General features: G+C 41.8%; 1 protein-coding gene across 2 annotated transcripts; it reads left to right on the plus strand.

Annotated features, from left to right (window-relative positions):
- Positions 1 to 1,323: 1,323 nt before the first annotated feature.
- Positions 1,324 to 24,087, plus strand: TNFSF11 (TNF superfamily member 11). Of its 2 annotated transcripts, none has more exons than XM_074156097.1 (5): positions 1,324 to 1,545; positions 9,065 to 9,232; positions 15,944 to 15,989; positions 16,072 to 16,170; positions 23,666 to 24,087. In XM_074156097.1, exons 1-5 carry the CDS (start codon positions 1,324 to 1,326, stop codon positions 24,085 to 24,087), a joined length of 957 nt encoding a protein of 318 aa, XP_074012198.1. The 2 variants fall into 2 exon arrangements, with proteins under 2 accessions (XP_074012198.1, XP_074012206.1); XM_074156105.1 differs by lacking the exon at positions 1,324 to 1,545 and adding an exon at positions 6,650 to 6,682.
- The last annotated feature ends 1,631 nt before the right edge of the window (positions 24,088 to 25,718 follow it).

Consider the following 25,718-nt stretch of genomic DNA (forward strand, 5'->3'; position numbering starts at 1 on the left):
CCCATCTTCTTCAAAGCCTGAGCTGGACTTCAACTCTCTTTTCTGTCTGGACCATTTCCCCACTGACTTTTACAGGGCTGCCGATCTAATAGATCTGCACTGCCTTTGCTACACGCACTTTCACAGAATTTAGGAGAACGCTTCCCACGAACTGGCAAGTCAGGCACATAAGATGGATTTGCCAAGGAGATAGACATATCTCCAAACATGTAGATAAACTGATAAGCGGAAGTACAGAGGGAGGAAAGACTACATGGAGGCGGGAAAGACTATGAATAGACAAACTCTAAACGAGCAAGTATATGAAGGGGAGACTTGACCTAAATGGGACCCCCAGAGAATGATGAGAAAGAAAGTGCCTACAAGCCGTAGCATGACTGCATGAGGAATGGGTTTCAGTATTGCATGCAAGCCGAGGCGTGGGGAGCGCAGGAAGGTGTTGTTCCTAACCAAGCGTTTGGAAATGCCCCTGTAGGAGACCACCTGCGTGAGGGGAGATGGGGAGGCCCTGGTCTGGTTTCACTGGGACCCAGTTGCCACCACAGCTTTCTGCCATTTCTTTACCCCAGAGTCTTTCAAAAGGCTCTGAGCTATGTTGCCTGTTTTGGGCAGCGCAAGTTCAGCGCCATTTGTGCTCATTTTAGCCTGGCCCAAGCAAGGAGGGAGACCGGGCATGGAGGGGTTGACAGGCCTTTGGTCCCCTGAGGACCTGGACCCACCAAAGGGGCCAGGGCACAACTGGGAGGGCCCACCCTGGGTGCTCACCACTTCCAGGTCCCCCAGGATTTTGGGGAAAAGGCCCCTCTAGACACGGCCGTGGGCTGAGAGAGGTCTCAGCTGCCGGGTGATCACAAACCCCAGCGGGGCGAAGGTGAGGAGGGGGCGAGGGGACGGCGGGCCGGTAGGAGCCGGCCGCGGCGGGGCCGCCTGTACTTTTGTTCCCTCACGGTGGAGGGGAGGCGATGAGGAGGAGGAGGAGGTGGAGGAGGAGGAGCAGCGCTAACCGCCATCGCCGGGCGACCGGCCCGGCGTTGGGGGCCGGGGCTTCGGGGGCAGGGGCGGGCCCGACCCGACCCGACCCTCCAGGCCGGCGGGGGCCGGCCTCTTCTCGGGAAGCGGAGGCGAGGAGGGGGCGGTGGGTGTTGTGTGTGGCGGCGGGGAGGAGGGGAGAGGGGGACCAGAGGCACGCCGCCCGGGGCTGATTGGCCGCCCAGTTTATAAAGAGGTGCCCGGCCGGGGCGGCGGGGTTGTTTGCCGAGGTTAGGGAGCTCCGTCGAGCCGCCTGTGGAGCCGTCCGAGCGGTGCGGAGCTGCCCGCGGCGCCATGCGGCGCGCCAGCCGAGACTACACCAAGTACTTGCGCGGCTCGGAGGAGCTGGGCAGCGGCGCCGCCCACGACAGCACCCCGCCGCCGCCACCACCGCCGCCGCCGGCGCTGCCGGCCCACCCGCCGCCCGCCTCCCGCTCCCTCCTCGCCGCCCTCGTCCTCCTGGGGCTGGGGCAGGTGGTCTGCAGCGTCGCCCTCTTCCTCTACTTCCGAGCTCAGGTAAGCGGCAGCTCTGCTGGCGCCCGGAGGCGGCGTGAGGGGGGTGAGGGGGGGTGGGGGGAATCGGCGCGGCTCCTTTCCCGCCTTTGGCGTCGGGCGCCGGCAGCCGCGCTGTGAGGGAGCGGCCGCCTCGCACCTTTCGTAAGGTCCTGGCGTCGTTGGGATTGGGGAGATTAGTAACAAAAAAAAAAAAAAAATAAAGAAAGGGCGGAGAGCAGCTTTTTTTCTGGCTCTGAAGTTGGCCCAGCTTTGAGAGGAGGTCGGGCTGGAGGGCTGCCGGGACCCTGCCCGGCCTGTGCTATCCCCTCGTCGCTGGAGCTGCTCGGCCTGAGGCGTTGGAGGTTGTGGTGTGGCCTAATGGGGCATACAGAGGGTTTCTCAGCGAGGTCGGATGTGAGAAGTCCCCGACTCATGAAGCAGCTTAGCCATCTTTCACCTTAAAGTCTTGAGGGGCTTTGGTTTTTAACGATCAGCTTTTAGTTCTTTACCAGAGAGCGGTTTGATGTGGCTGAGGTCTTTGGCTGCCATAAATGTTTCACCAGAGAGAGAAGCGCCTTGAAGGGCAGGGGGGGGGAAACCCACCGCACAATACCCCATGGGATTGTTTGTCCTTCAGGCGGCACAGCGGTGTCCGTGCCTTCGTGGGCATCAGCCAGAGGTGCCCTCTCTTAGCTCAGGAGCTCATTTCTGAGAGAGAACCATCCCTCACCTGCCAGGCCACAAGCTGGCCAGGGGGATGCTTCAGAAGAGGCAGGGATGCACGTAGGAAGGAGCACGGGGGAGTTATCTATCGCTGCGGGTGGAGATGAGGTGACGAGCGGTTAGGGTTTCAGAGAGAAGAGGAGCCCGCTTCTTGGAAACGGCTCGTCTGGCTGGATTCACTCACTGCCGGGTGTCTCACCCCGCGGGGCTGAGCCCTCTCAGAGGAAGTGGGGGGCTGCTTCTCAGAGCTAAGGTGTTAGCTTTCTGCTCGGCTTTTTCATCGCATGCTAATTAATTCTGTTAATATGGGTCTCTCTGCCTTCATGGAAGTGGTACTTCTGTTGAGCAACCTTTTCATTTGAAGTCAGTGGGGAGTGGAAGCCTGTTTCTTTCGGTTTACTTTCTAGGTAGATGTGCTTGATCTTGATGTAGCAGAGTGGATTTCTTAACACAGTGCACTCCGAAACCAGATGTTGCATAAACGTATACCCACTTAAATAGATGAATGACTATCAGATATACAGTAACACTGCTGATCATTTATTATGCAGACTGATTCATATTTTCTTACCAACAATGGCATTGCATTTGCCGTTTTTACGAAAATAAAATGGAACAGCAATACAGTACTTAGTTAATCATGTCCTGTATACTTCAGAAGAGTGACATTTAATTTCTGGAACTCATTATAAAGTAGCTTACAGCTACTTCTTTGCTTGACAGTGAAATAAATTAATGCTTACTTCAGCTTGTGGCATAGAAATGTTTTTCGCTCCAGGTCTGCATGAACTCAAAAAGACATCTTTGTCAAAACATAGCTCCTAGAAATGCACAGTGATACTTTGATTAGTTGTTTTGATTGCAGTGGCTCTCTAGCCTACTAATCAATGTATACTTTTTGAAAATGCTCTTTTTTCATTCTCTTTATCCCCCCTTATTAAGGACTCTTTCTGGTAGGTTCATGTCAGTGCCTCGCATATGCCTCACAAAGGGTAAAAAGAGCTTTCTTACCATAATGACTATTTTTCTTCTGCTTCCTTGATTTAAAAAATTACATAGTCTGGGTGTAATTCTGCATTTGGCAGCTTAATTCTCTTGCCAGTTTCTTGTTCCTGTAGATTTGGAGTAATGCTGTTGGATGGAGTCCTTGGTAAACTTGAACTTCCGAAACATCTAAAAGAGACGTTTTAGCTAGATGTAGACTTGACTGAAGTCATTGCCTGAAAAATTTCTAATGGAGAAAATGTCGTCTTTGCCATCACTGAAAAATAGAATAATAAGTATACTTTTGAAGTAAGTACATAATTCACAGTAATAAGATACATTAATCCATATTTGTTCACCAATTTCTTATTGTAAAATAAAATAGATGGAAAAATCTTCCTGCAGAAATTAAGTCTTATTTACCTGTCTTGCAGATTGTTTTATTTATATAGGGTGTGATTTGACCTCTTTCTCTTGAAAAGATTGCTGTGAAATTTAGTTGTATTAAGCTATCTCAATTTGTACTTTTCAGTACAAATTACAGCTATCTAAATTTGTACTTTAATAACATAACTTAAGTATTATGGTGTATTTTGTTAAAATAATGAGTAATTAACAGTAGAAGCTGTGCACCAAAAGATTAGGATTGATTGGTGAATTAACCAAATGTGAATTAGCAAGATTTGTCTGTGTAGGCTGATAATAAAAATTATACATCTTACAAGCTCTTTCAAAGTCTACTGAAGAGGCTGAGTAAACTCTGACTCAGTTTTACCATACACATTTTATCTGTATTTGCATAAAATCATTTGGGCTGGATCATGACACAATATGAGCTGAGACAATAGTTGAGGTTTTGGTTTTTCCTTAGTTTTGTTTATTTTGTGGCTTGAGCGTTTGGAATTTCACAAGACACATAACTAAGACTGACACTAGATTTTCACGGGTAAACACATGTTTGTGGCCAAGAAATAATGCAGTGCAATGGAAATGAGACAATGAGCTGGTATATCTAAAAGAAAGAAAAAGCTAAAAATTTAATTTTGCCAATATTCTGCTCATAGTGTTCCAAAATGTAAAAACATTATTCTGGCTTTTCTTTTTGGACCATCTTGTGCAATGTACTGAATCCAAGAAATTAAACACTAACAAAATGTATTAGTCTTAGATGTTTATTTTGCTTACACTTCATGAGGAATATTTGCTCGTGATCAATGAAAATGCCTTGAAAATTCAGTTAGATACTCAAAGCAGCTGGAGATCATCACGTAATAGATACTCATGCACAGTACAAGGTGAGAGAGCGAGGTATTTTATTTGACATTCACTAGTAAATGCTACAGTATAATCTCCAAAAGCTTAGCTTTTAAACTTTTCTCTCTGGCCCATTTTCTTAAAGTACTTAGATCATAAAAGAGTAGGAATTTGGGTTAACACTGACTGAACTGGAGGGCAGTGGAACAAGCTGGAAGTGCTCAGTCCAGATGTGGGGGCTAGATGTCTAACTCAAATAGTTTAACCTGGAATCCAAACTTAACCATTTTTCCCATTAAAAAAAAAAGTCTATACAAATGTTAAGTATCATACCATACTGGAGAATTCACCCTTGGGTACCTGGATGACAGATTTTTACTGTCATTCCATGCATTTGTGGAACCCTGACTTTAATGAAATATGTTTTTAAACAGTCACCTTTCAGACTTTAGATAAAGTTTTGTGTGCGTGCTAGAGCAGTGGCTAACAGAAAACAGCTTGCTGGGGGTTGTTAGCACTTTTTGGAAGCCTGGAAGAAGCCCTTCTTGGTGGTTAAGAAAGATCGTGGAATGCGAAGTGATACTTGATAATCTGGAAGTTGTTTTAAGTTTGAAAATAAGTACAGGTATAAATGGTAAACATTTATTGTAAGGATTAAGTACAGAATGTGATACTGTAATGTTGCATAATTGAGGCAACATTTAATAGGTAAAGTTGGCTGGAATGTATTATATCTTTAAAAATCAAAATGGATCTTTCGAACATCAGAAAATTGTTTCTTAATTCTGTAAATTCATCTGGTCGCACTCACAATGCCAGAATTCATTTTGGCTGCCCTGATTTAGGTGAAAGGAGCCCAGAGATGCAGCTAAACGATCAGAGATGCTGAAAATCAAGGGGCACCGAAAAATTTGATCTGATTCCAAGGTCAGACATGGATGATATACACAACAGTAACATAGGAAACATAAGCTGGACACTACTCCTCTATTTAAATAGGTTAAAACCTCTAGGGTCTTTAGCTTACTTAATGTGTTAAAAGCTTTCTCTGTTATTTTTGGTTGCATCTAGAGGTTTCTTCCAGGTATTAAATATTTAGGACTTCATGCTGAATGTCTCTTTTATTCAAAGGCTCACCTTCTGTGCCTGGCAAACCAGCTGGCTGATTCCTGTAGGCCATTCTGGTATTTCTTCTGGCTCTTTAGAAGTTCTTCTCAAAATGCGCAAACTTGGAAGTTTTTCTGCACGTCACTTCTTGCCAGCAGCTTTGGTCTTGGTGCTCGGTAATGCCTTTTTACAGACCCGGCAGTTCAGTACACGTTCTTTATATGGATAGAAGATGCAGGATTTCTGAGAATGCCTTTTCAGGCAAGTGAGCTAATTTTCATGGTTAAATGTGGCAAAGACTAGGTATTCTTTGAAAAAGGCAAGGACAATCAGGCAGGTTAGCTAGTCCCAAGATCACAGCTTCACTTTATCAACCACCGAATCTCTAGAGCCTTGCAGTTTGTCAGAATGGGCTGCACAGCTTTAAGTTGCCGAAACTATCAGTTACAGTGTTTCCATTAGGCCTTCAGTCTTCCCACTGTGGGTGTGGAGATGTTGGTTTTCTGTCTTAAGCCTTCAGCGGATAAACTATAATCCGAGTACGTGCTGCTGTACAAATGTGCTGTTACTGTTCTAGCCCAGTGTTCTGTGACACGTTTGACCGATTGCTGATGGGTGATAGCTGTAAGTCTACGCTGCGCATGATTTGTCATGCTGGACACTCAGGCTTTTACAAATTTCATGATCTTCGTGTTGTGAAGCCTGGTTTTCTTGTCTACTTGTCAGAAGATGTGTTTAAATAAATCCAAAACCGGGGTAATAGTCTCTCACTGGTAGTATTACTGATAAAAATGAGCATCTACTGGCAGTTATTTGCTGTGGCTTTCTATCTTCTATCCTGTGGTGTGTGTGGAGGGGGGAAGAGACATGCAGATCCTGTTGAAGACCCTCATTCCCTCAAGTCTCTAACAGTCTCCAATATTCTCTTTCATTCCTGTGCTGTACTGGCTCTGATGCTTTTCTGATACCAGAAGTGACTTGGTTTCAGGGTTCTAGTCTTTCGGGAAATTAGATCAGCAAAAATTCCTCACAGGTTATTGATTTAGAAGAGGAGGTTGAGAACCAGGAATGCAATTTTGTGGTGAAGAAGGTGAGCATGCAGAGGTGCTGGTTTAGATCAGCTGAAACAGTTAATGGGGCTGCACTGCACTAGCTGACTCCAGAAGTCATTAGTGTACTTTTTTAGTGCTTTATTCATAGAGCTGTAATGGCTATACACAGATTTTCTTTTGGATTCAGCTGTGTCAGGCCACCCCAGGAACATATTACTGCCTCCAAGCCATTCTGTAACACGTCTCTACCCCTCTGCTCAAAGCCGTGGCATCTTCTGATCTTCAGGTGAAACTTGAGCAACATGGTCTAGTGGGAGGTGTCCCTGCCCAGGGCAGGGGGGTTGGAACTCGATCTTTAAGGTCCCTTCCAACCTGAACCATTCTATGATTCTGACCTATTTCGTTCCAAATCTGCAGGGGTAGCCAAGACAGCTAAACCTGGTTACAGGGGCTGATGTTGTTCTGAGGGAAATCAGGGAAACATCTCTCATCTGGAGACTTCAGCAGAAGTATGGTGGTTGATGAGGCAGCATTTGGCGTTGCCATCTGTGCAACAAATGTTTCTCTGCAGTGTGTGCCTGTTGGATGGCTGCCTGGCTGGTGTAGACTTAAATTCACCTTTATAATCTTAACCTTACGCTTTTAAGTTAGCTTTGTTCTTTTGGGGGGTTAGGCAGTTCATGTGAGCAAATGATATAACGTTTGATTCACTCTGCATCTCTTCTATTCTGCAAAACTTCCTTTTGATGATCTATTTTGTTCAGTGCTGTGTTAAAGGAAACTTAATACTGGTTAGGCACTGTCCGTAATGTCTTGGCATTCCCTGATCATGATTACAAATAATGTATTACCCTTTGTCATTCTCAGATAAAATTGTTCCTTCCACCTTATGCAGAATATGATAGAAGTATGATAGAAGTAAATGTTCTTTATTAGACCAGCTGGTACAGACAGAGAACTTAGACAAGGTTTTGAGTGCACAAACCCTTCTTCAAGCCTGAATTAAAAGTGTAATAAATACCAGTTGAGAACAGTTGCTGAGAGTCTTAGGCCATTTCTGAAAGATATTAACCATTATCTCTTGAGTGTAAAGTATATGGAGTGTGGGAGAGAGGGTGAAATGGTTTAAATAATGTTTATGCAATCAAACTCTGCCAAGTCACAGTCCTAATCTTTGGAATATCCTTCCAATTTATCTAGCTGATAATTCAAGAGTATTCTAAATTTACAGTTTAAAAATATATTTGATTCAATCACAAAGGCTGGTTGCTAAAAATATCTCGCAGATATTCTAGATTTACTGGTCTTTGTCCCATTGAAGCAGAGGTGTTTCGTAATACAGTTTTATCATATTTTGGTCTGTCTTACTTGGTGGCTGTTTCGGGCACCAATATCTCTTGCCTACAAAATAGTTTCAGTGATAATTAGCTTCTGTTCTTCTGTTTCTCTTGAAAATGATGTGCTAGATGTTGTACATACTTTCCCCAAGTTCATCTAGTTGGCATTTGTGTGTCATCTTGCAAACTGCAGTTTTTACGATAGGATGGCTGTGTATGTTGCCTGCTAAAATAATTGTGATTTTGTGCTGAGTGGTCAAAAAATGAAATTCAGGATTATTGATTCTACTGTAAGAGTGGGATTTATCTTTAACTTTTGAAAGTCAGATATCCAGTCCAAGCTAATAAACTAGGCAGCTCCAGAAGATAATTCATTCTGCTCTCATGCTTGTTGGATGAAATAAACCTCTAAGTGGAGAACTTTTTCTCTCTTAATTGCTTACAATGAAAATGTAGATAATAAACTTAGGTAGGTGCCAGACTTTTAGATTTCACTGAATTTCACTGAATTTTTAGAGTTGGAAGGGACCATAGAAATCATCTAGTCCAACTCCCCTGCTGAAGCAGGATTGCCTAGAGCATGTCAGAGCATGTTACTCAGGACTGCATCCAGGTGGGTCTTGAAAATCTCCAAAGAAGGGGACTCCACAACCTCCCTGGGCAGCCTGTTCCAAGGCTCTGTCACCCTCACCGTGAAGAATTCTTTTTTTTATTATTATTATTTTTATTTTTTTTTATGCCATGCAATATATAGATGCAGAAAATTACCTTTTTGTTATAACTTTTAATTTGAAGAAAGAGCAAATTAAATATATTCAGAAATTTTTCAGTAGGATGAAGCTTTATCAGGAAACACCTCTTCATCGTACCTAAAATATTTCCTTTTAAGGATCTTTAATTCATGGAGATTCTACCAAATCAAAGACAGGACTATAAGAAAAACCTGACAGAATTCTTATCTCCTGTTAGTGACTGAGAATCCAAGGCTCTGATGATGGTTGAAAATTCTCCCTGACTTAAATGCTCTTAATGTCTCTTGGACAGACACTTAAAACTGTTGTTGTGCTTATATTTTTGTTTCAGATGGACCCTACTAGAATTTCAAAAGAACATGCTCACTGTGTCAGAACGCTTTTTGGACATCAAGAAAATACAGATTTGCATGATACATCCTTTGAAAGTCAAGAAGCGAAGTTAATGCCAGAATCATGTAGAAGCATGAGACAGGGTCTCCAAAGAGCTGTGCAGAAGGTAAGTTGCAGACAGACTGCGTGGTCTTTTGTTGTGCTCCTGTTGAATTTACAACAAATCTTCCAATGTCTATATTCAGAGGTAAGTTTTAGAAAGTATTTTCTGGTGTTCAGATAACACCTGAAGTTGCATCCAAGGTCATACCCTGTTTGCTCATGAACCTGGTAGTGGTTAATCAATTGTGTATTCAAGCATGGTTTTTTTTTTAAGAAAGGAAGATTTAAAGTTGCACTGAGAAAACTATGATTGCAGTTAGTTGGTTGGCTATTCTGAAATTTGGATGGGCCTGAAAGGTAGTCATTTATCCTAATATTTGTATAGGTTTGCCAACACTTCATAAGAAAGGACAATTCCATGTTTTTTTCAAAGCAATCTTCCTGACTCTGTTTCTGACAAGATTCTTCCAAGCCAGTGTCGTCAACAAGCAAAATATTGCCTGAAAGACAGAGGAGATAACGTTTGCTCTTGTTTCTTATTCTTTCTGCAACCCAGAATTGAGGGATAGTATCTCCTTTTTCTTCTTTAGCTCACTTTGCCGGTTCTCTGTTCTGTGCAGACCGTTCCCACAGCAGCAGCAGACCTACTCTGTCATAGCATGATAACCAGGCAGTCTTTGCCCAGTGGTTGAGAATGACAGCTTGTTTCCAAACACAAATAACTCAAGTAGTCAGCTAAAGAAGTCAGCCCTAATGAAGAAGCCTAGGCAAGCTAAATATTTGTCACAATCGCCTCCTGCTGCAGTTACTGCCTTTGATATCTTTGCGTGTTCATGATTGTGTTTAGTGCTAATTATGGGCTGTTTAAAAGCTGAATGGCTGCTATGGTATTTGATTTTCCTGGCTTACCAGATCCATTACTACTACTTCACATCTGCATAACATTGTCAGTTTTTCATAAAGGATACTACATTAGATTTGAACTGAACTCATACACTTTACAGAGTGAATTGTACTTGAGTTAATTATATGGTACTTTAATTCTGCTAATGCTTGCTTTTAATGGAGTACCCTGAGTGACAGATCTTTTTGTGAGCAAAACTGAAAAGAAGCCTAGGAGTTCATGTCTTGTCCCATTTGCTAGCCCACCTCCTTGAAAAGCGTAAGGAAAAAAAGTCAGTTCTGTAGGATTAGTTCTATCTTCTAGCATTTTATAAACTGTTTTACACTGTGCCTACTTCTGTGCTCTTTGTGCTGGTACTAGACTGCTCGTTCATGCAGCTCCCATGACAGATTAAGGAGCGTGTTACAGTAAGCGAATGGGAAGCCCTGCATTCTGGTCATTCGCTGCTGGTTTCTCAACAAAGGCACTGGCTTTAGCTGAGGCTGCATATCCTGCCATTCTGGATGGAGGTTAAATGCTGCAATGTCCGTGGCCAAGATAAGTAGTGAGTAGGGATAACTTGTTTTTGGCTGATGACCATTAGTTTGAGAACAATAAAATTTAACTTGCCAAAGTAATCAGACTCTGAATTTCCTTTGAATGCAACAGAATGTATTAAGCAGCTGGGTCAGTGTTCTAGATGCTTTGTCATCATGTATTGATGACGCTGAGAAAAATAGGAAAATGCTTGCCTGGGCCTACATTTGCATCTTTTAGGTATATCAGAGAAGTGAAAGAAACAGTGTTAAGGCAAAACTATACTTTATCATGTTCTGTAAACTCTACTTTTGGTTGGTTCTGCTACAATGAAGCAGATGCAGTTTCAGGGATGCAGCTGAATCTTAACTTCCAGTTGTGCTAATCCTTCATGTGTGGGAATACAGCTAACATGACTTGAAATAAGTTTCCTGTTGTTGGTACTTTCTTCACTTTCCTGAAGGAGAATCTAACCAGTGTGTCTCGTAAGAACCGGTATCTTTATTTGAATTGGCAGCATGCTGAGTAACTGAAATGGAACACTTTAAAATACCGTTTAAATGTTGTGACTTTTTCAATATTTTGTCTTTTGCGATTCAAGCTGTTCAGGAAATGAAAATAGACAACTTGCTTTTGCTCAGGTTTATGGTCTGGTTACAGCTTTTAGCTTACTGTGCTGGTTCTCATCTGTTTTCTTTGCACACCTGTAGACCTGGTGCTTAAATCTAAAGCAGGGATTGACATTGACATTGAAAATGAAAGTGCTGTTATGAAAACCAGTGTAATAGGGCTGCAAGGTCAGGTCTAGAAACATTTATCTTCTGAAAAAATAATAATTACAAATTTTATTTTAATCAAAATCTAGCGGTGAACTCCTTAACATTCCAGGATAAAAATACCACTTAGGGAGCAGCTTACCTGTATTGCATATAAACTTTAAATGAGACAAATGATATGCTTTCCTAGCCTGTTTGCTCAATTTTTTTGCATGTAACCTTAAAAACCTTTTGGCAGTCCAGACGCACTAACCACAGTTCTTATGAAGTCTGTTATGAGCCTGAAGTAGAAAGGACTGCAAACATACCTTGGGTCAATTCATAAGTAACTTTTCTTGGCAAAGCTCCCAGCTTCTAGCAGCTTGGGGAGTTCAGGCGTAAACTAGTCTCCCACATGGCAACAGAGTACTTTGCTACACCTCCAGCGCAGCACTTATAAAGAGATCTCTATACTTAGCAGACATTTGAAGTTCACATAATTATGGACAACAAAGTCAAGGTTTCATGAGTGATTGCTGTAAGTTGCTAAAATTTCAGTTTCCATCTTACAATCTTACATGTCTTTTTCTTTTCTGCAGACAATAGACTACTCATTTGGATAGAGGTTGTAGTGCTGATCTCTAAACTATCTTCTGATGAGTATTGGTTCATGTACGTTCTATTTCACTTCCTTTCTGATTAGCATTCTTCAAATTGCTGAGTTTCCAGCAAGATAATCAGATACTTCTTCCTGGTATTAGCTGGTTTTAAAGCATTCAGGTAGTAGAAGAAACAACTGCATAAAGGAGCTTTAAGATCAAAGCTGAAGCAATACATGAATGTCCAGAGGGGGTCTCTTCTGATTGGTCTCAAAAGGCTACTTAGAGATGCTCAAAGTAGATACTGAGATATTGTAAAAGCCAAAGGAGAGGAAAAACAATCCACAAGTGTCACGTGTTCAAATGTAGCCTTGTCTCTGCATCCTCGATATTGGTCATAACTTTAAGAGCAAGAGTTGTTTTTGTTTCAAAGATGCTAAGGGTTAAAACCTGCAGCTTGCTGTGGATGAGGAAAAAGCAGTTCCCAACTTTCCAGGCACTTAAAGCATGATTTTTAGCTTTTAAAATGTGAAAGTTTTGCAGCTTCCCAATGGCGTCTAAATTTTTTTTCAATGAAAGAAGACACATTTTTCATTTTTGTGACTGGCTGCTTGTCTGTTGTTTAAACAGCGGCTGTATGAAGGAGGTTGGAATGTGGGAAGCAGGCCAGCAGAGCTGACTTGGTGGGCAGCAAGCAAATGATGCGAAGGTGTACAAGTGCAGCTTATCATAAGACTAAGAGAGTGGTGTGATTTTTGTGTAGAGTTTTTCTAAAAATAGCTCAACAGCTTGGTAGTGCACATGGTTCTGTGGGTGGAAGCCGTAAGAGAAGTCACTGGTAATATTTTGTCAGCAGTTCGCATGCTGTTATAGCAGTGTCTTAGTGACAGGTTCTGTTGAGCTGTTCCTGCTTTCTTAATGGTAGTGTACATTGTCATTAGGTATGAGATGCTTAAAGACATTCAGGTGCTAAAGAGTGTAGTTGATACTTTAAAGGTTTGGAAAATCCTAGCTCTTAAAAATCCCCTGGTATCCTTAGTGCAAGGAATTATAATCCCACTAGAAGGCCATCTTTAGATATCTGGGTATCTTCAGACATCCACTGAAAAATGTGGTCCTTGAGGCCTTCAGGGTTAGAAGTCAGTACATGCTAAAATGCTTTTCTAAGGTAGGTTGTGTATCAGCACCTTGAAACTTCAGAAACATGAAGTGAAAAAAAAAATCAAGATAAGTGTTGAACTACATATCCTTCAGGAGGAAACCCACAGCTCTGTCTCTGTTGTCTAGGGAGTAGCTCATGTGTTTTCAGCTTCCTTCTGGAAGCCTAGGCAACAGAACAGAAACCAATGTCAAAATTTTGTGGGGCTGGTCAGAATTGAGTAAAGGACTTGACAGTAGTCGAGTGTTGGGAGAATTCAGCTGATGGAGGATTTCTGTTTGCTGGCCACAGGCTTGCCACTCCTAATCCAGTGACAAGCATTTGGAAGAGTCAATGAACATGAGCCAGTCTCCAGCTCTTTTCAGTGTGTTGGCGTTGGGCTCACGCTTATAATCTCCCTTTTGTTGTAATGACATTTCTATTCCTAATTGCATAGTAGCATAGCTTCAAGAGGAGTACAGGAGAGTGTTTCTGCCGGAGAGAAATGCTCCTAGGAAACAGGAAAGTAGGCTCAAGACCATCAGGACAAGGAGAGTTGTGGGCCCAAGTCTTCCTGGGTAGCTGTTTTGCTTACCAAGTGGTGATGTTGCAGATGAACAGCACCACCAACAGTTAGAAAGACAGCAGCTCAGACTGCCTTTCATGAGGACCCCAGCCTGTCCGCATGGAAGATAAGCTGAGTCACGCTGCTAGATCTCAGAAGGTGATGAGGTACCCAGCTGCTCAAGCTGAAGCATCTTTGGAAACGTGCAGAAGCAGAACTCTATACTCCAGAGGAAAAAAATGTAGTTTAAGAGGAGGATAGCGACTGGCCAGTTCAGGGAGGGACTTCAAGGGCTGTGCAGTTACCAACCATGGGATTTTTTTTAGTACCAATTTAGATAACAGGAGATTAAAATGTACGTAGCTCTTTTTGGATCTGCCCAGTAGGCTCTCCACGCTCTCTACCTTACCACATCCCCCAGAAGGAAAGGATATGAAAGCAGACTCCAGATCTGAGAAGTTTCCATTAAGAAAACAAGAAAACAAAGGAGTCTCCCCTTTCTAGGGAAAGGATTGGGAGCAGATGTGGTGCAGTAGTCTCTGAGAGTGTGATCCGTCTCCCAGTCTTTTACTTTATGTCCTCTTCTCTTCAGAGACTTTTGTCACTTTTTGCAGTATCTAGTACTTGGAATTTTTTTGTTGTCTTCCTGCTTCTGATGAAGTTAAAGAGCTCAAGCATGGCTAGAGGCTGATGCTGGTGTGCAGCTCCTAGAACTGAGCTTCATTCTCATGCTTCTAGAACTGACATTGAAGTATGAAGATCAGAGAGGGGAAGTGAATGTAAATGGGGGAGGTGGACATGAGTTTTGCTTCTTTTGAAGTTGTGATTCTTCTGCTTTTCTTCTCGTCTCTACAGCAGAAAGTATCTTAATGATTCTTATCTACAAAATCAGCATATCTCTGCTGAAGTGTTATGCTTTGATAGTCATACTACAACTTCCATTCTGCTGTGGCTTTTCATTTCGGTCTAACATTTAAACACCTACTGAAAGGGGAAAGTGAGAGTAATAAATGCACCAGCTAAGGCGTTAGTTTTCACTGCGGCTGCAAAATTACATAAAAGCAGGAATTTAGGTGTTTTCAAAGCAGGACTTCAAATTCTAAAATACCACAGTGATTGAGAGCGCAGTGGAACATTGCTGATGTGGCCAAATCTCAAGCGTATTGCATATTGAATCAGACAAACAGCAGTAGGTGTGACATGACAAAGGACCATTCTTAGGTTTCAAAGATGAGATATGATTTGTTATCTTCAGTAAAATGTTTCATTTTACTAAACATCTTCTTGATGGCTATGTGGTATGAGGTATTCTGAATAGCAAGTAGAATATTACCCCTGTTTTTTTAGAAAACAAAGATGAAGAGAGTCATGGGGGAAGAGGTGACACAACTGGGGACTAAACCTAGTATTTTACCAAGACTCAGTCCAGGCTTGTAACAGGAACAAGCTGCTTAGGTTTTTTGAAAACTGCTGTTTGTGTTTTCTCAAGAGGAAAACAGGTGTGGATTATGAAAAGAAAGGCTTTTTGTGGTGCCTGATGTCTATTACTTGTCCTGTTCTTAGTTTTGGGTAATATGGGTTTCATTCATGTTAAAATTCATCTGCAGTTTTGAAGACTGCCTACTTCCAAACTCTGGCACCCAATCCCTTTGGTCCAGTACAGATGTGGAAGATGCTTAGTCCTTTGGTTCCTGCATACCTTGTTAGAAGTGAGCCTTGATTGTAAAGCTTTGTAGTCTTGCAACCTTCCCTGTTAGTGGTCAAGTGTGAGGGGTGGGAGTTTTCATTTACCCCATCACAAATGAAATTCAGAACTTAACTTTCCTTAGTTTTTAGTGAGATTATACACTAGTGGCTGTGTAGAACTGCCTCTTTTTGTTACCTTCTGACCCCAAGTAATTAAATTGGTTCATAAAGTCCATTGTTTTGTGTGATGTGTTCTTTGCAGTCCATTATACTTAGAAAAATACTCCAAATGCAGTAAGTAGGAAAGGTTGTAAATGTCTTGTCACTGCTGCTTCAATATAGTGCAGTGAGCATACACACCATCATTCCTATGCGCCTTTATCAGATGTATTGGACAGAGGAAGTAATTTGATTATTGCAGCTAAACTGTGTGTTCATATTATACATCATGTAAATACGAGAATTTGTATCCCAGGCATCTGAATATATTGTAGGTAGAACAACCTCCCCATATACCTACATGCAGAGTGTTGTAATTGTGCAAACTACCTGCAATACGCAATACTACAAACCCAAAACCAACATCAAAGCAATGTCTCTTTCTCATTTTAGGAAGTCCAGCGTGTCATGGGAAGAGCACCACCAAGACCAGAAAAAGGTAGGTGCTGTTTTATGAATAAGAAATATTTTAGTTCTACTAAACTTGTCTTTCTGAGGTAATGCTATTCTTTTATCTCTAGCTGCAATGGAGGCATTAGGAATGGACCTGTACAAGAGAAACAAACCTGAGAAGCAGCCTTTTGCCCATCTCATTATTGATGATAAGAATATACCATCTGGTAAGTTCAGTTTTAAGTGAATACTTCCAATGCTACTATAAATGATTAAACAGTGAAGGGTATGAAAATAGTTCAGCAATACCAGCAACAGACTGGATTTCAGAAATGGCTTTTGATAATGAAAACAAATTGGATGCGTTAAAGGATTTCTGAAGCAGCAGGGGTAATGTTAGCAGGAGGATCGCTCCCCTTTGCCTCGGGTGTCTTACACCAGTCTGTTATGTTATGAATGGCCTCCATTTCAAATGACTGGTTTTCAAGATCAAGGTCTTGAGGGCTTGGCCTGCCTCTTTCTGCTGTCTTCAGGTGAAGAATGAAGATATGCATTGAATGCTCTCCTCTGAGGTTTGTTTTGTTAGGCTAGTAGGCCCATCTGGAGTTCTTCACTTACCCTGGACATCAGCTATACATATGTATACAGATATACACACAGATGTATGCATACATACAGACATACATACAAGGATATACCAGCATAAAGATTGTCCAGAATCCAGATCCTGCAGGTTGGAAGATGTTTCCCTTCCACTGAGTCTAAGATTTTGAAGTCCTGTTGTCCGATGAAGAAATGTGTTGTTTTCTGTTGTAAAATTCAAGAATGTTTTATGTCCACCTATCCAACCCTTCACAGCAACACTCCTTTTGTGTGCTGAAGTGTAGTCACATCTGTACTGGGTGTCAGCACCCAGAGAAATAGACAGCATTTGTCCTCAGGGTGGATCTGGAAACTGAGAATCTTCTATGAATACACAATACACGTGCATGTCAAGTGCCCATCAGTGTAAGAACTTGCCATAAAGAAAGCACATTTTTCATTTTGAGGTGTTGAAAACCTAGAACTACAGTCCCAATGTCATTATTATAACTTGCCTGCTGGTTCCCTGCCCCCTGTGGGTCCCTTGCACTCTCATATGAATTTATAGCAAAGGTTTCCTTCTGCTAATAGCATGTTGGAAAGGTTTTGTCATATTCCATACATTATGTTGCAGGGCTGGTATAGACTTTTTCACATCAAGACTTGTTGACTTGGATGCAGTATGTTTCTGAGCTATTGAGCAGGGGAAGGAAAAAGTGTTCCTGTGGCTTTTATCTGCCACTCTGGTAAGAGGATGGCATTCTTTTATGTTGCCAGAGGTCTTATTCTCTACCCACAGGTATCTTTGGATGGCTACGGGAATATCCTTACTAGTACAATATGAGGTAACAAGACATGAGTCTGTCTTGGAACACTCTCCAGGGGAAAAGATTCATTCCTGCAATTTTAAGATGTCTCAGTGCTGTTTCCTTCTTTGCCCTGGGGCATTGTCAGTTGAGATTTTTCTCTCTGTATTCTCAACACAACAATCATCATTGGTGTGGTAGAAGTAAACTAGAGCTTATTCTGAAGCTATTTGGGTAGAGAATCTCAAGATAGGAGGGGGGATTGATCACCACTATCGTCTTCCTCTGAAGACTTATACATTCTGCAGTGCTGAACTCCTTGTTAATTAAGCTATGTATGTTGCTTTTCTGTTTTATATAACCAAACCAAAGGGGAATGCTGTGTTGAGGCTTGAAATCTGAGATTTCAGCAGCCTGCACAGTAATACCTTGCTCCTGTTCTATTTAAAGACAAAGCACTTCTGTACACAAGGAGTTAGCTTCTTGCCTGGAGGGATAGGATTCTTTCTCCCTTCAAGTGCATTGGCATTGCCAAGATCCAGAGCTTTATAAGCAGAGAGCTTTAGCAGCTTGTCAGGTAGGAATCAGAACTTCTACAAGCTTTCTTAATAGCTCAAATGCTTCTTGACAAGCTTCTATTTCAGTCAGATTTTGGCTTTTGACATAGATCAGTAGTAGAAAATGCAGTATCAGTAAACTTACTTTAGCATTTTTTCTTTGGAAGGATTCAATTAATTTGCTAATCACAGAGATAGATCACTTATATTTACAGAAGTGGAGTGTGTAAGTGTCACACTTCATGAAATCCACCTCTTCCTATGGAGGGTGTTGCTGTAAACTGTATTTTTATCAGGGCTAGTAGCTGATAATTTTTACTATTGTGCATCGCTGCATTAACCTTCTAAGGAGTGAAATTACACATCTGTGGGTAATGGCAAGGGAGGTGTTGCTCTTGCTTTCCTGCTTGCTCTCTTTTTTTTTTTTTTTTTTAATAGCACAGGCTGCTGTAACTCTCAGACATGCAGTACCTGTGAAAAGAAGCTGCTTTGTTTCTCCTTGGAGCAGATCAACCCCTTACTAGTGTGATGAGTTGGACGTACTGCCTCCTGATCTGGCACATATGGCTTCTGTCTGCTTTGGAAGAACATTGTCAGGGTGATAATCATGTGCACAGCTTCTGCAGTCCTTGTGGGCATTGAAGCAGTGAGGGGCTGCATCCTTATGGATAACTGGAACCCTGAATCTACTGGTCGTGAGGCACTTTAGTATCACACTCACTGGTATGAGGCAGTATCCACTTGGCTGGGCGGCATAGAGGTTAATGACAGGCATAAAGGATGAAGAATTTGCCTGAGGGTCACCAGGAGTTTTTCTCTCCCATCCTGCTTCCTCTGACTGCAAGTGGCAAGTTCTATTTTCTTCCCCTGACTCCTTACCCTACATGTCTGAAATACTACTAAATTGTTTTATGCCATTCATGAGTCTGGACAGATCTGGTCTTAGTATTTTAAGGTTCCCTACTGTCATCACTCTGACCCAAAATAGATAATGTCAGGAAACAAAAAAAAAAAGTCAATCTTCATCATTGTCAAACAGGATTTTATTTTAAGTAATTTGCCACTGAACAGCCTTCATGAAGGGTCACTGAGCAGTGTGTGTGAGGGAAAATTTTCCTTTTACCTGGTTCACAATAATATCAAGCCCCAAATGGACTTTTGCAGCTGGGGGGAGTGCAAGGGAGGGGAAAAAATAACCCTTCCTAGATCTTGGTGTCTCCACCCATCATTTGGCTGCAGAAGCCATAGTGGTTTGGCTTGTTGTGTGTGTTTTTTAGGTTTGCTGCCTTAGGTTAAAGCTGGATGCTTCCTGGTTGCTTTTTACCAGAGCTCACTATAAATGCTACCTGGGTTTTAAATGAAAACAGTGAATTTTTCATAAGTTGATTGCAGAAATTAGTCACAGTTTAAAGGAGAAAAATCACAAAGGGAAATAAATTTAAATGTTAAATATACCGTTTGGGATGTGAATTGATACCTTTAGCTGTCTAAGGAAATGCTTGTAGTATTCTGAGCTATTTACAGCTACAGGTTCAGCTTGGCTGCCCTTTGCCTCCAAAGCAGTTTTTCAGAGCAAACAGTGCTTTGGTCCTTCCCTCAGGCTTTATTTATACCTGAAAGCTACTAGAAGGCAAACAAATTATTGACACAGGGCTACTTTCTGCACTGTCCCCCTCCCATCGTCTTCCTTCTTATTCATTAATTTTATTGAAACTCATTTCTATTTGTCTTAGTTCATGCTCACAAATATCCAAGACACTGTTTTGATTTGTCTTCAGTTACCAGAAAAACTGTGTATTATCTTCACTTTTTTGTTAATGCTTTTTACCATGTCTGGAAGGTTATCTGGCTCATTTTCTCTCTGACCTCTTCCTTCTCTGTCAACATGAATTACCTTGTGCTATTTTTTTCATGGCTTCATAGTAAATTTTATCACAGAAGATACTATATTGCAGCATTTCTGACTGTCCCATGGCTTGGATTATATTTCAGAGTTTCTGATGTATGGACAGCTTATCTGGCACTTGTATGCTCCAGTTTTCTCCTTTGCCTGTGTTTTGAGGTACTGATTGTTTTGGTGTCTCCAAATTCGGGTGTATTACCACCCACAGCGCTGAGAGCCTGCTCACTCCTGCCATTAAAGGTTGCCTGGCATAACTCCTACGAATGCATCTTTGTGCTGTGCTGCTGGCTGTGGCCTCTTCCAAAGCTCTGGCAAAATGCCCATCTGCCTCAGTTACCTAGGCTCATTCCCTGCTCAAAACACATACATGGTCATCTTCCATCATCTCTTGGTGTGACCATCCACCTCACCGTGGATGAATGATGTATATTGCCCTCAACACCAAAACAGCGTGACCAGACTTCACCCAGAGCCCCTCTCAGCACCTCAATTATGAGCAACTGTGGCACCTATTTTCTCTCTTCCCCCTTCTTCAGCAGAGAATCATGCATTCCCCATAAGGATTTCTTCAAAATTGCCAGTCTTAATCAAGTAGCAACTAAAAAGTTTACTTGCCAGGTAAATAAAAATCTGGCAAGCAACTACCCAGTATGCCACCAGTCAGTCACAGCATGCCAGTATGCTATTCTGTTCTGTATGTGTACATTCCTGTCCCATATCTCTGAAGTGCCTTTCCTCTGATCCAAGCAGTGGTTTATTGCCTATCCTCCTTACCTTGAAGGTAGCCCACGCTCCTTGGGGCAGTATTTCTGGCAGACTTAACACTCATCACAAGAAGTTCTACAACTTCCTCGGCTGTCCCCAGTGCTTCAGAGGTGTACTCTGGTACCCCTAGCTCAGCATCTCTTGCAGGTGAATAATTCCAGGCTAAGAGACTTAAGATCTTAGTGTCACTTCCAATTAATTGATGGTTTTCAGAAATTTTTTAGAGGCACTGCACAGAAGATGGCTTCTCTGTGTGATTTTGCTTGTATAATTTCTACCTGCCTGTTCTGGAGCCATAGGGGAGCAACTATTTATGATCTGCCTTTGACAGCCTATGTTTTGCTCTGGTCTTTGTGGAAGAGTGCCAGAAACTTTTTGTTCTGGACTAGTATTAAAGTATTCCTCTTGCATGCAGAAGTTGCTTGCCCTTGGCAGTTAGGGAAGACTCATAACTTTCAAATTCCCCTGTCCTTGTGTCCCCATATGTTTTTCTGCACAAGCAAATCCAGGAGGCATCTTTTTAACTAATCAAATAGACCTGGGGCTTTTCCCCAGCACGCTTGTGAGCACTGGTGGTTCCAGGACATGCCTCGATACACCCTTGGAGGAGAGGGCACTCTGCCCTGCCATATGCCATGGAAATTTTGGTGGGAATAGATTGTTTTGGGAATTGTTCAAGGCCAGGCTGGATGGGGCCTTGAGCAAGCTGGTCTAGAGGGAGGTGTCCCTGTCCCATCCAGTTGGAACTAGATGATCTTTAGGGTCCTTTCCAACCTAAACCATTCTATGATTCTATGATGTTGGGAGAGTAAGGTACTGAATATTCCAAGCAGACATTTAGATGCACTGGCAGCCTAAGGTGTAAGGTCTTCTGGTGTCTTTGCGGACCCACTGCTGTGAGTACCTCAAAGGGAGAAAATGCAGTTAGTCTCGTGCTCTGGAAATTGCTGGTGGTTAGGAGGACAAGTTGGCCAACTCTCATCTGTTGTGTTTTATGCCTTCTGTATTACACTGAATAAATTTTAGGGTGTTAGTGGCTTGTGCGTATCAGGAAGGGTCAGGGCCTGTGTGGCTTTCTCAGGACAGTGCTGTTTACTCCGTGTGGGCATGACTGTGGGCCTTGGCTGGATCTTCTCCTCCCACTGTTCCTCTGTCTCTGCAGGCAGAGGCTGTGAGATGAAGTGAGTGCTATAATGGTATGGTGGTGAAGCCGGGGAGGTGGAAGAGAGTATGGCAGGTGTGCTGCAGGGCGTGCTTCTCAACAGAAAATACTGTGATAAACCTCTGCATAATACACGTGCTGTAGTAGCAATGCTATTTGGGCTGATGTTGCAGGCTGCTGCTTAACACTCTGCCACCAAAACCAAACTGAAGTGTCAAACGTGTCCAGGTTGGGAAGGCAGACTCAGATGCTTTCTCTCTCAGTGCCTGTCTGACCTCCTGCCAGGCCAGCTCTTCTCACCATCTCATTAATAGAATCATAGAATATCTTGAGTTGGAAGGGACCTATAAGGATCATTGAGTCCAACTCCCTGCTCCTTGCAGGACTACCTAAAACTAACCATATGACTAAGAACGTTGTCCAGGCACTCCCTGAACTCTTGGCAGGTGCCGTGACCGCTTCCCTGGGGAGCCTGTTCCAGTCAGTGACCGATCACTCTCTCAACAAAGAATAGTAGCCAGGAGGTGCCTTTCAGTCCAGAGTTCCTGGGGGACATTTGTACCTGTGTATCTGGTTAGCTTTCAGTGGCAGCGCTGAGCCAACAAACTAATCAACACATCTCCAGTCTCTCAGCTCTTTTTTGTTCTCTTCACAGAGCATTCAGTCACCTTAGCAGATAAGGGACAGCTTCCTGTTTACCAGGCCACCATCACGCTGGCAGGGCTGAAAAGGCTTACCTGTTAGAAGTAATTCAATAATGCTTGATTACATATGTTAATTCTATTAATCTGTCTTTTTGGTAGTCAGACTTAGTAACTGCTATACATGTATTTTGATTCCAACATGTATGTTGTTCTACGGAGAGACAGAGAATATTATCTTAATTTTCTTTCCTAATTTGTGGATCTCCACCTTAAGACAAATTTGTAGGGGGACTGTTCTTCTCCAAGCATGGAATATCAACATATTGTTTCTAGTTTGAAACTTAAGATACATAAATACAAGAAGAAAGCAAAAAAAAAAAACAAAAAAAAAAAAACAGTGCATCCATAATCACATCTGTCTTCCTAAAGCTCTTTTTCCAAGACCTTCCTCTAGATGTTAGACAAAGAACCTGAGTTTACCTTACAAATAGCTATAATTGCCCAGCTATAAGTGTTTGTACAATTATCAAAGATCTAGAGTTGTGCTATGGACCGCTATCCTAGATACCTAGGATATGACTAAACCAGATCGTGGAGCCTTATTCTGGTATGTGAAAGCACTGGGTGAAGTCTAAGCATTGTTTTTGCATAAAAAGGTTTGTTATGTCATATTTGAAGTGCTATCTAAAGTCTGGGCAACTTATTGTGTAATACCAAAGGTGCACAATTATACTGACTTTTTCCCCATTTTTTGTGTTCTCAAATGAAAATATGTTTACCTTTGTGTGCTATTACAAGAACATAAAATATGGGAAGGTTTTATAAGCTTTTTCTTGAGGGGATTATCAGTTTAACTTGTTTTCAGATTTTGTTTAGTTATTTTTTGAAGACCCAGGTTACAGACTGGTAACAAGGCTTGCTGTTTTTTCATTAGTAATTTTTTCATTTCAAATTCCTCTCAAGTATTTGCTTCTTGAATAAAGTTTCAGGTGGAAAGCAATTCCTATACAGAGCTTGTTGCATGATTGCGTAGCATAATCAAACTATTGTCCAAGCGGGTGTTTTGTACCATGGTCCAGCAGATGTTCTGGTGGGAAGGCAGTTATAAATAGCAAGCCAAATGTGACAGTACAGGATGAAAAAAGGAAATGCCTTATGATTTTTTTTTTTCCACAATTGCCTAATATTCACTTTAGCATATATATATGTAGCTGCTATTGATTCTAAAAACCTGGAGATTGCTTTCTAAATGTTGAGGTTTGTTAAATGTTTGTAAATAATTATGTTTTTTTTTCCTCTTCAGGAACTCGCAAAGTGAACCTCACATCTTGGCATCATGACAAAGGCCAGGCAAACTTATCAAATATGACATTCAGTGATGGAAAACTAATTGTTAATCAAGACGGATTTTACTACCTTTATGCCAACATTTGTTTTAGACATCATGAAACTTCAGGAAACCTGACTAAAAGAGGGCTTCAGCTGATGGTATATATGATTAAGACAAACCTTAAAATAAGGCGCTCTGATGTGTTGATGAAGGGAGGAAGCACCAAATACTGGTCAGGGAATTCAGAATTCCATTTTTATTCTGTCAATGTTGGAGGGTTTTTTAAATTAAAATCTGGTGAAATGATAAGTATACAGGTATCAAACCCATTGCTACTGGATTCGTCACAAGAAGCAACTTATTTTGGGGCGTTTAAAGTAAGGGATTTAGATTGAAATTTTTTTTAGTGTGCTGAAAATTATTTGGGTTTTTAGTGGTCCAGAAACAACTTGAAGCCAGAACTGAAATTCTTTTGCAACCCAATTGCATCTGTATAAGCCTTATATATCTAAAGACGCATTTTTTGCCCTGTGCTGACTCCAGCGGCAGTCCCACAAGTGCACAGAAGGACAAAATTACATAGTTCTCCCGATTCAGTCTCGTAGCAGTTTTACTTCATATGTGTCCGCTGCCTTCAGTAGAGTCATTATGACTTTTTCATTGGTGTAGTTGAAATCAGAGCAATTAATATTATTGAACTTCTGTTTCCAAGTTCCGCCCTGTGACTTTTTAACCCGTGCTACTCTTACTAGTTTTGGCACAAATGTAGGGCAGGACAGAACTTGGCTCCCAACTTGCATTGTAGGGCTCAGTTTTGCTTGGGGTTGGGCATTCTGACCCTGAGACGGCAAAGATGTGAAAGTGTGACTAATCCTGTTGCACTTCATGTGGCTTTTCACATGCTTAATTAAACCTCTTCTTGCTTTGCTGGATTAGGGTTGGAGAGCTCAGGCCGTGGCCGAAGTGAGTTGCAGAAACACCTTAACGGTTCAACTTAAGTTTTTACCTGGTTAAAAGGGCTATTCCAGGAAGAAAGGAGATCATTTGGTCTTGCAGTTCTAAAAGGTTAATTACAGGTCATTTTTATTATCGTTGCACAGTTAATTGCAAATATAGACTGCCAAAATATGGTGTGCCTTAAAAGTATTATGTTGTGCCAGAACCTGCAAAGACATTTTTTAGACAAAAAGTATGTATTTTTATATTCTGTAATATCTAAAGTTATATTTCAGGTGTAATGTTTTGTGTTAAAAAAAATGTAAATTATATTGTCCTATAGTATTTGATACAAAATATTTAAAATCTCTTGCTGTTTGTATATTTAATGTTTTAAACTGTTTTTAATGTACAGACATGTTAAACTGGTGCACTTTTTAATCCCAATGGGAAAAATTGCAGCTAAAAGAGGTTGTTTGCAATTAGCAAATGTAATATATATATCTTTGTTCTTTTTAACTTAATAGATTTCTGATAAACTTGTCAGTATTATTGGGAGGGGGAGGTAAATCACACCAATGTCATGAATAATTACACCAGAATGCTGGTCACTGGGTGCCTTTCAAACCTGGAGGGTAATTGACGTTACAAAGCTGGCATTACCCAAAAAAGAAGTAAATAAAAAATTAGTATGTAATAAGCCACAGAAATGCATTAGGGGTATTTATAGTTACTGAACAGGCGTTATTTTCCTACAACAAAATCTGCCAGTTGTAAATTCTGCAGTTGAGTAATGACTTTTTTAGCTTAGTTTCCTGAAAAAGTGAAGCTTATGTCATTGCATTGCCTGTCCTAGTCTCCCCTTCGAGCTTTTACGAGCTCTGCACGTTTCCGCCGGATTTGGCAGGTGAACGGCAACGTTGAGATGCTCTTACAGGTTTTATGGGAACAGACAGCTGAGAACAGCTCAGCCTTTATACGTTATTTGTCAGTGGCTGGCCACTGTTCATAATTAGCCAACAAATTAATACGGGGAGGCTCCGAGCTAGCTGCAACCTGTGTTGTCGCTTGTGTAGTTGCTTGGCCAAAA

Source organism: Numenius arquata, chromosome 1 (assembly GCF_964106895.1).
Source record: "Numenius arquata chromosome 1, bNumArq3.hap1.1, whole genome shotgun sequence".
Taxonomy (NCBI): Eukaryota; Metazoa; Chordata; class Aves; order Charadriiformes; family Scolopacidae; genus Numenius; species Numenius arquata.

What these genes read in the sequence shown, in the direction of transcription:
- TNFSF11 (XM_074156097.1), top strand. Translation starts at nt 1,324, where the DNA reads ATGCGGCGCGCCAGCCGAGACTACACCAAGTACTTGCGCGGCTCGGAG. An exon ending in TCCTCTACTTCCGAGCTCAG is followed by an intron (nt 1,546 to 9,064) that starts GTAAGCGGCAGC and finishes TTTTTGTTTCAG; the next exon opens with ATGGACCCTACTAGAATTTC. An exon ending in TGATAAGAATATACCATCTG is followed by an intron (nt 16,171 to 23,665) that starts GTAAGTTCAGTT and finishes TTTCCTCTTCAG; the next exon opens with GAACTCGCAAAGTGAACCTC.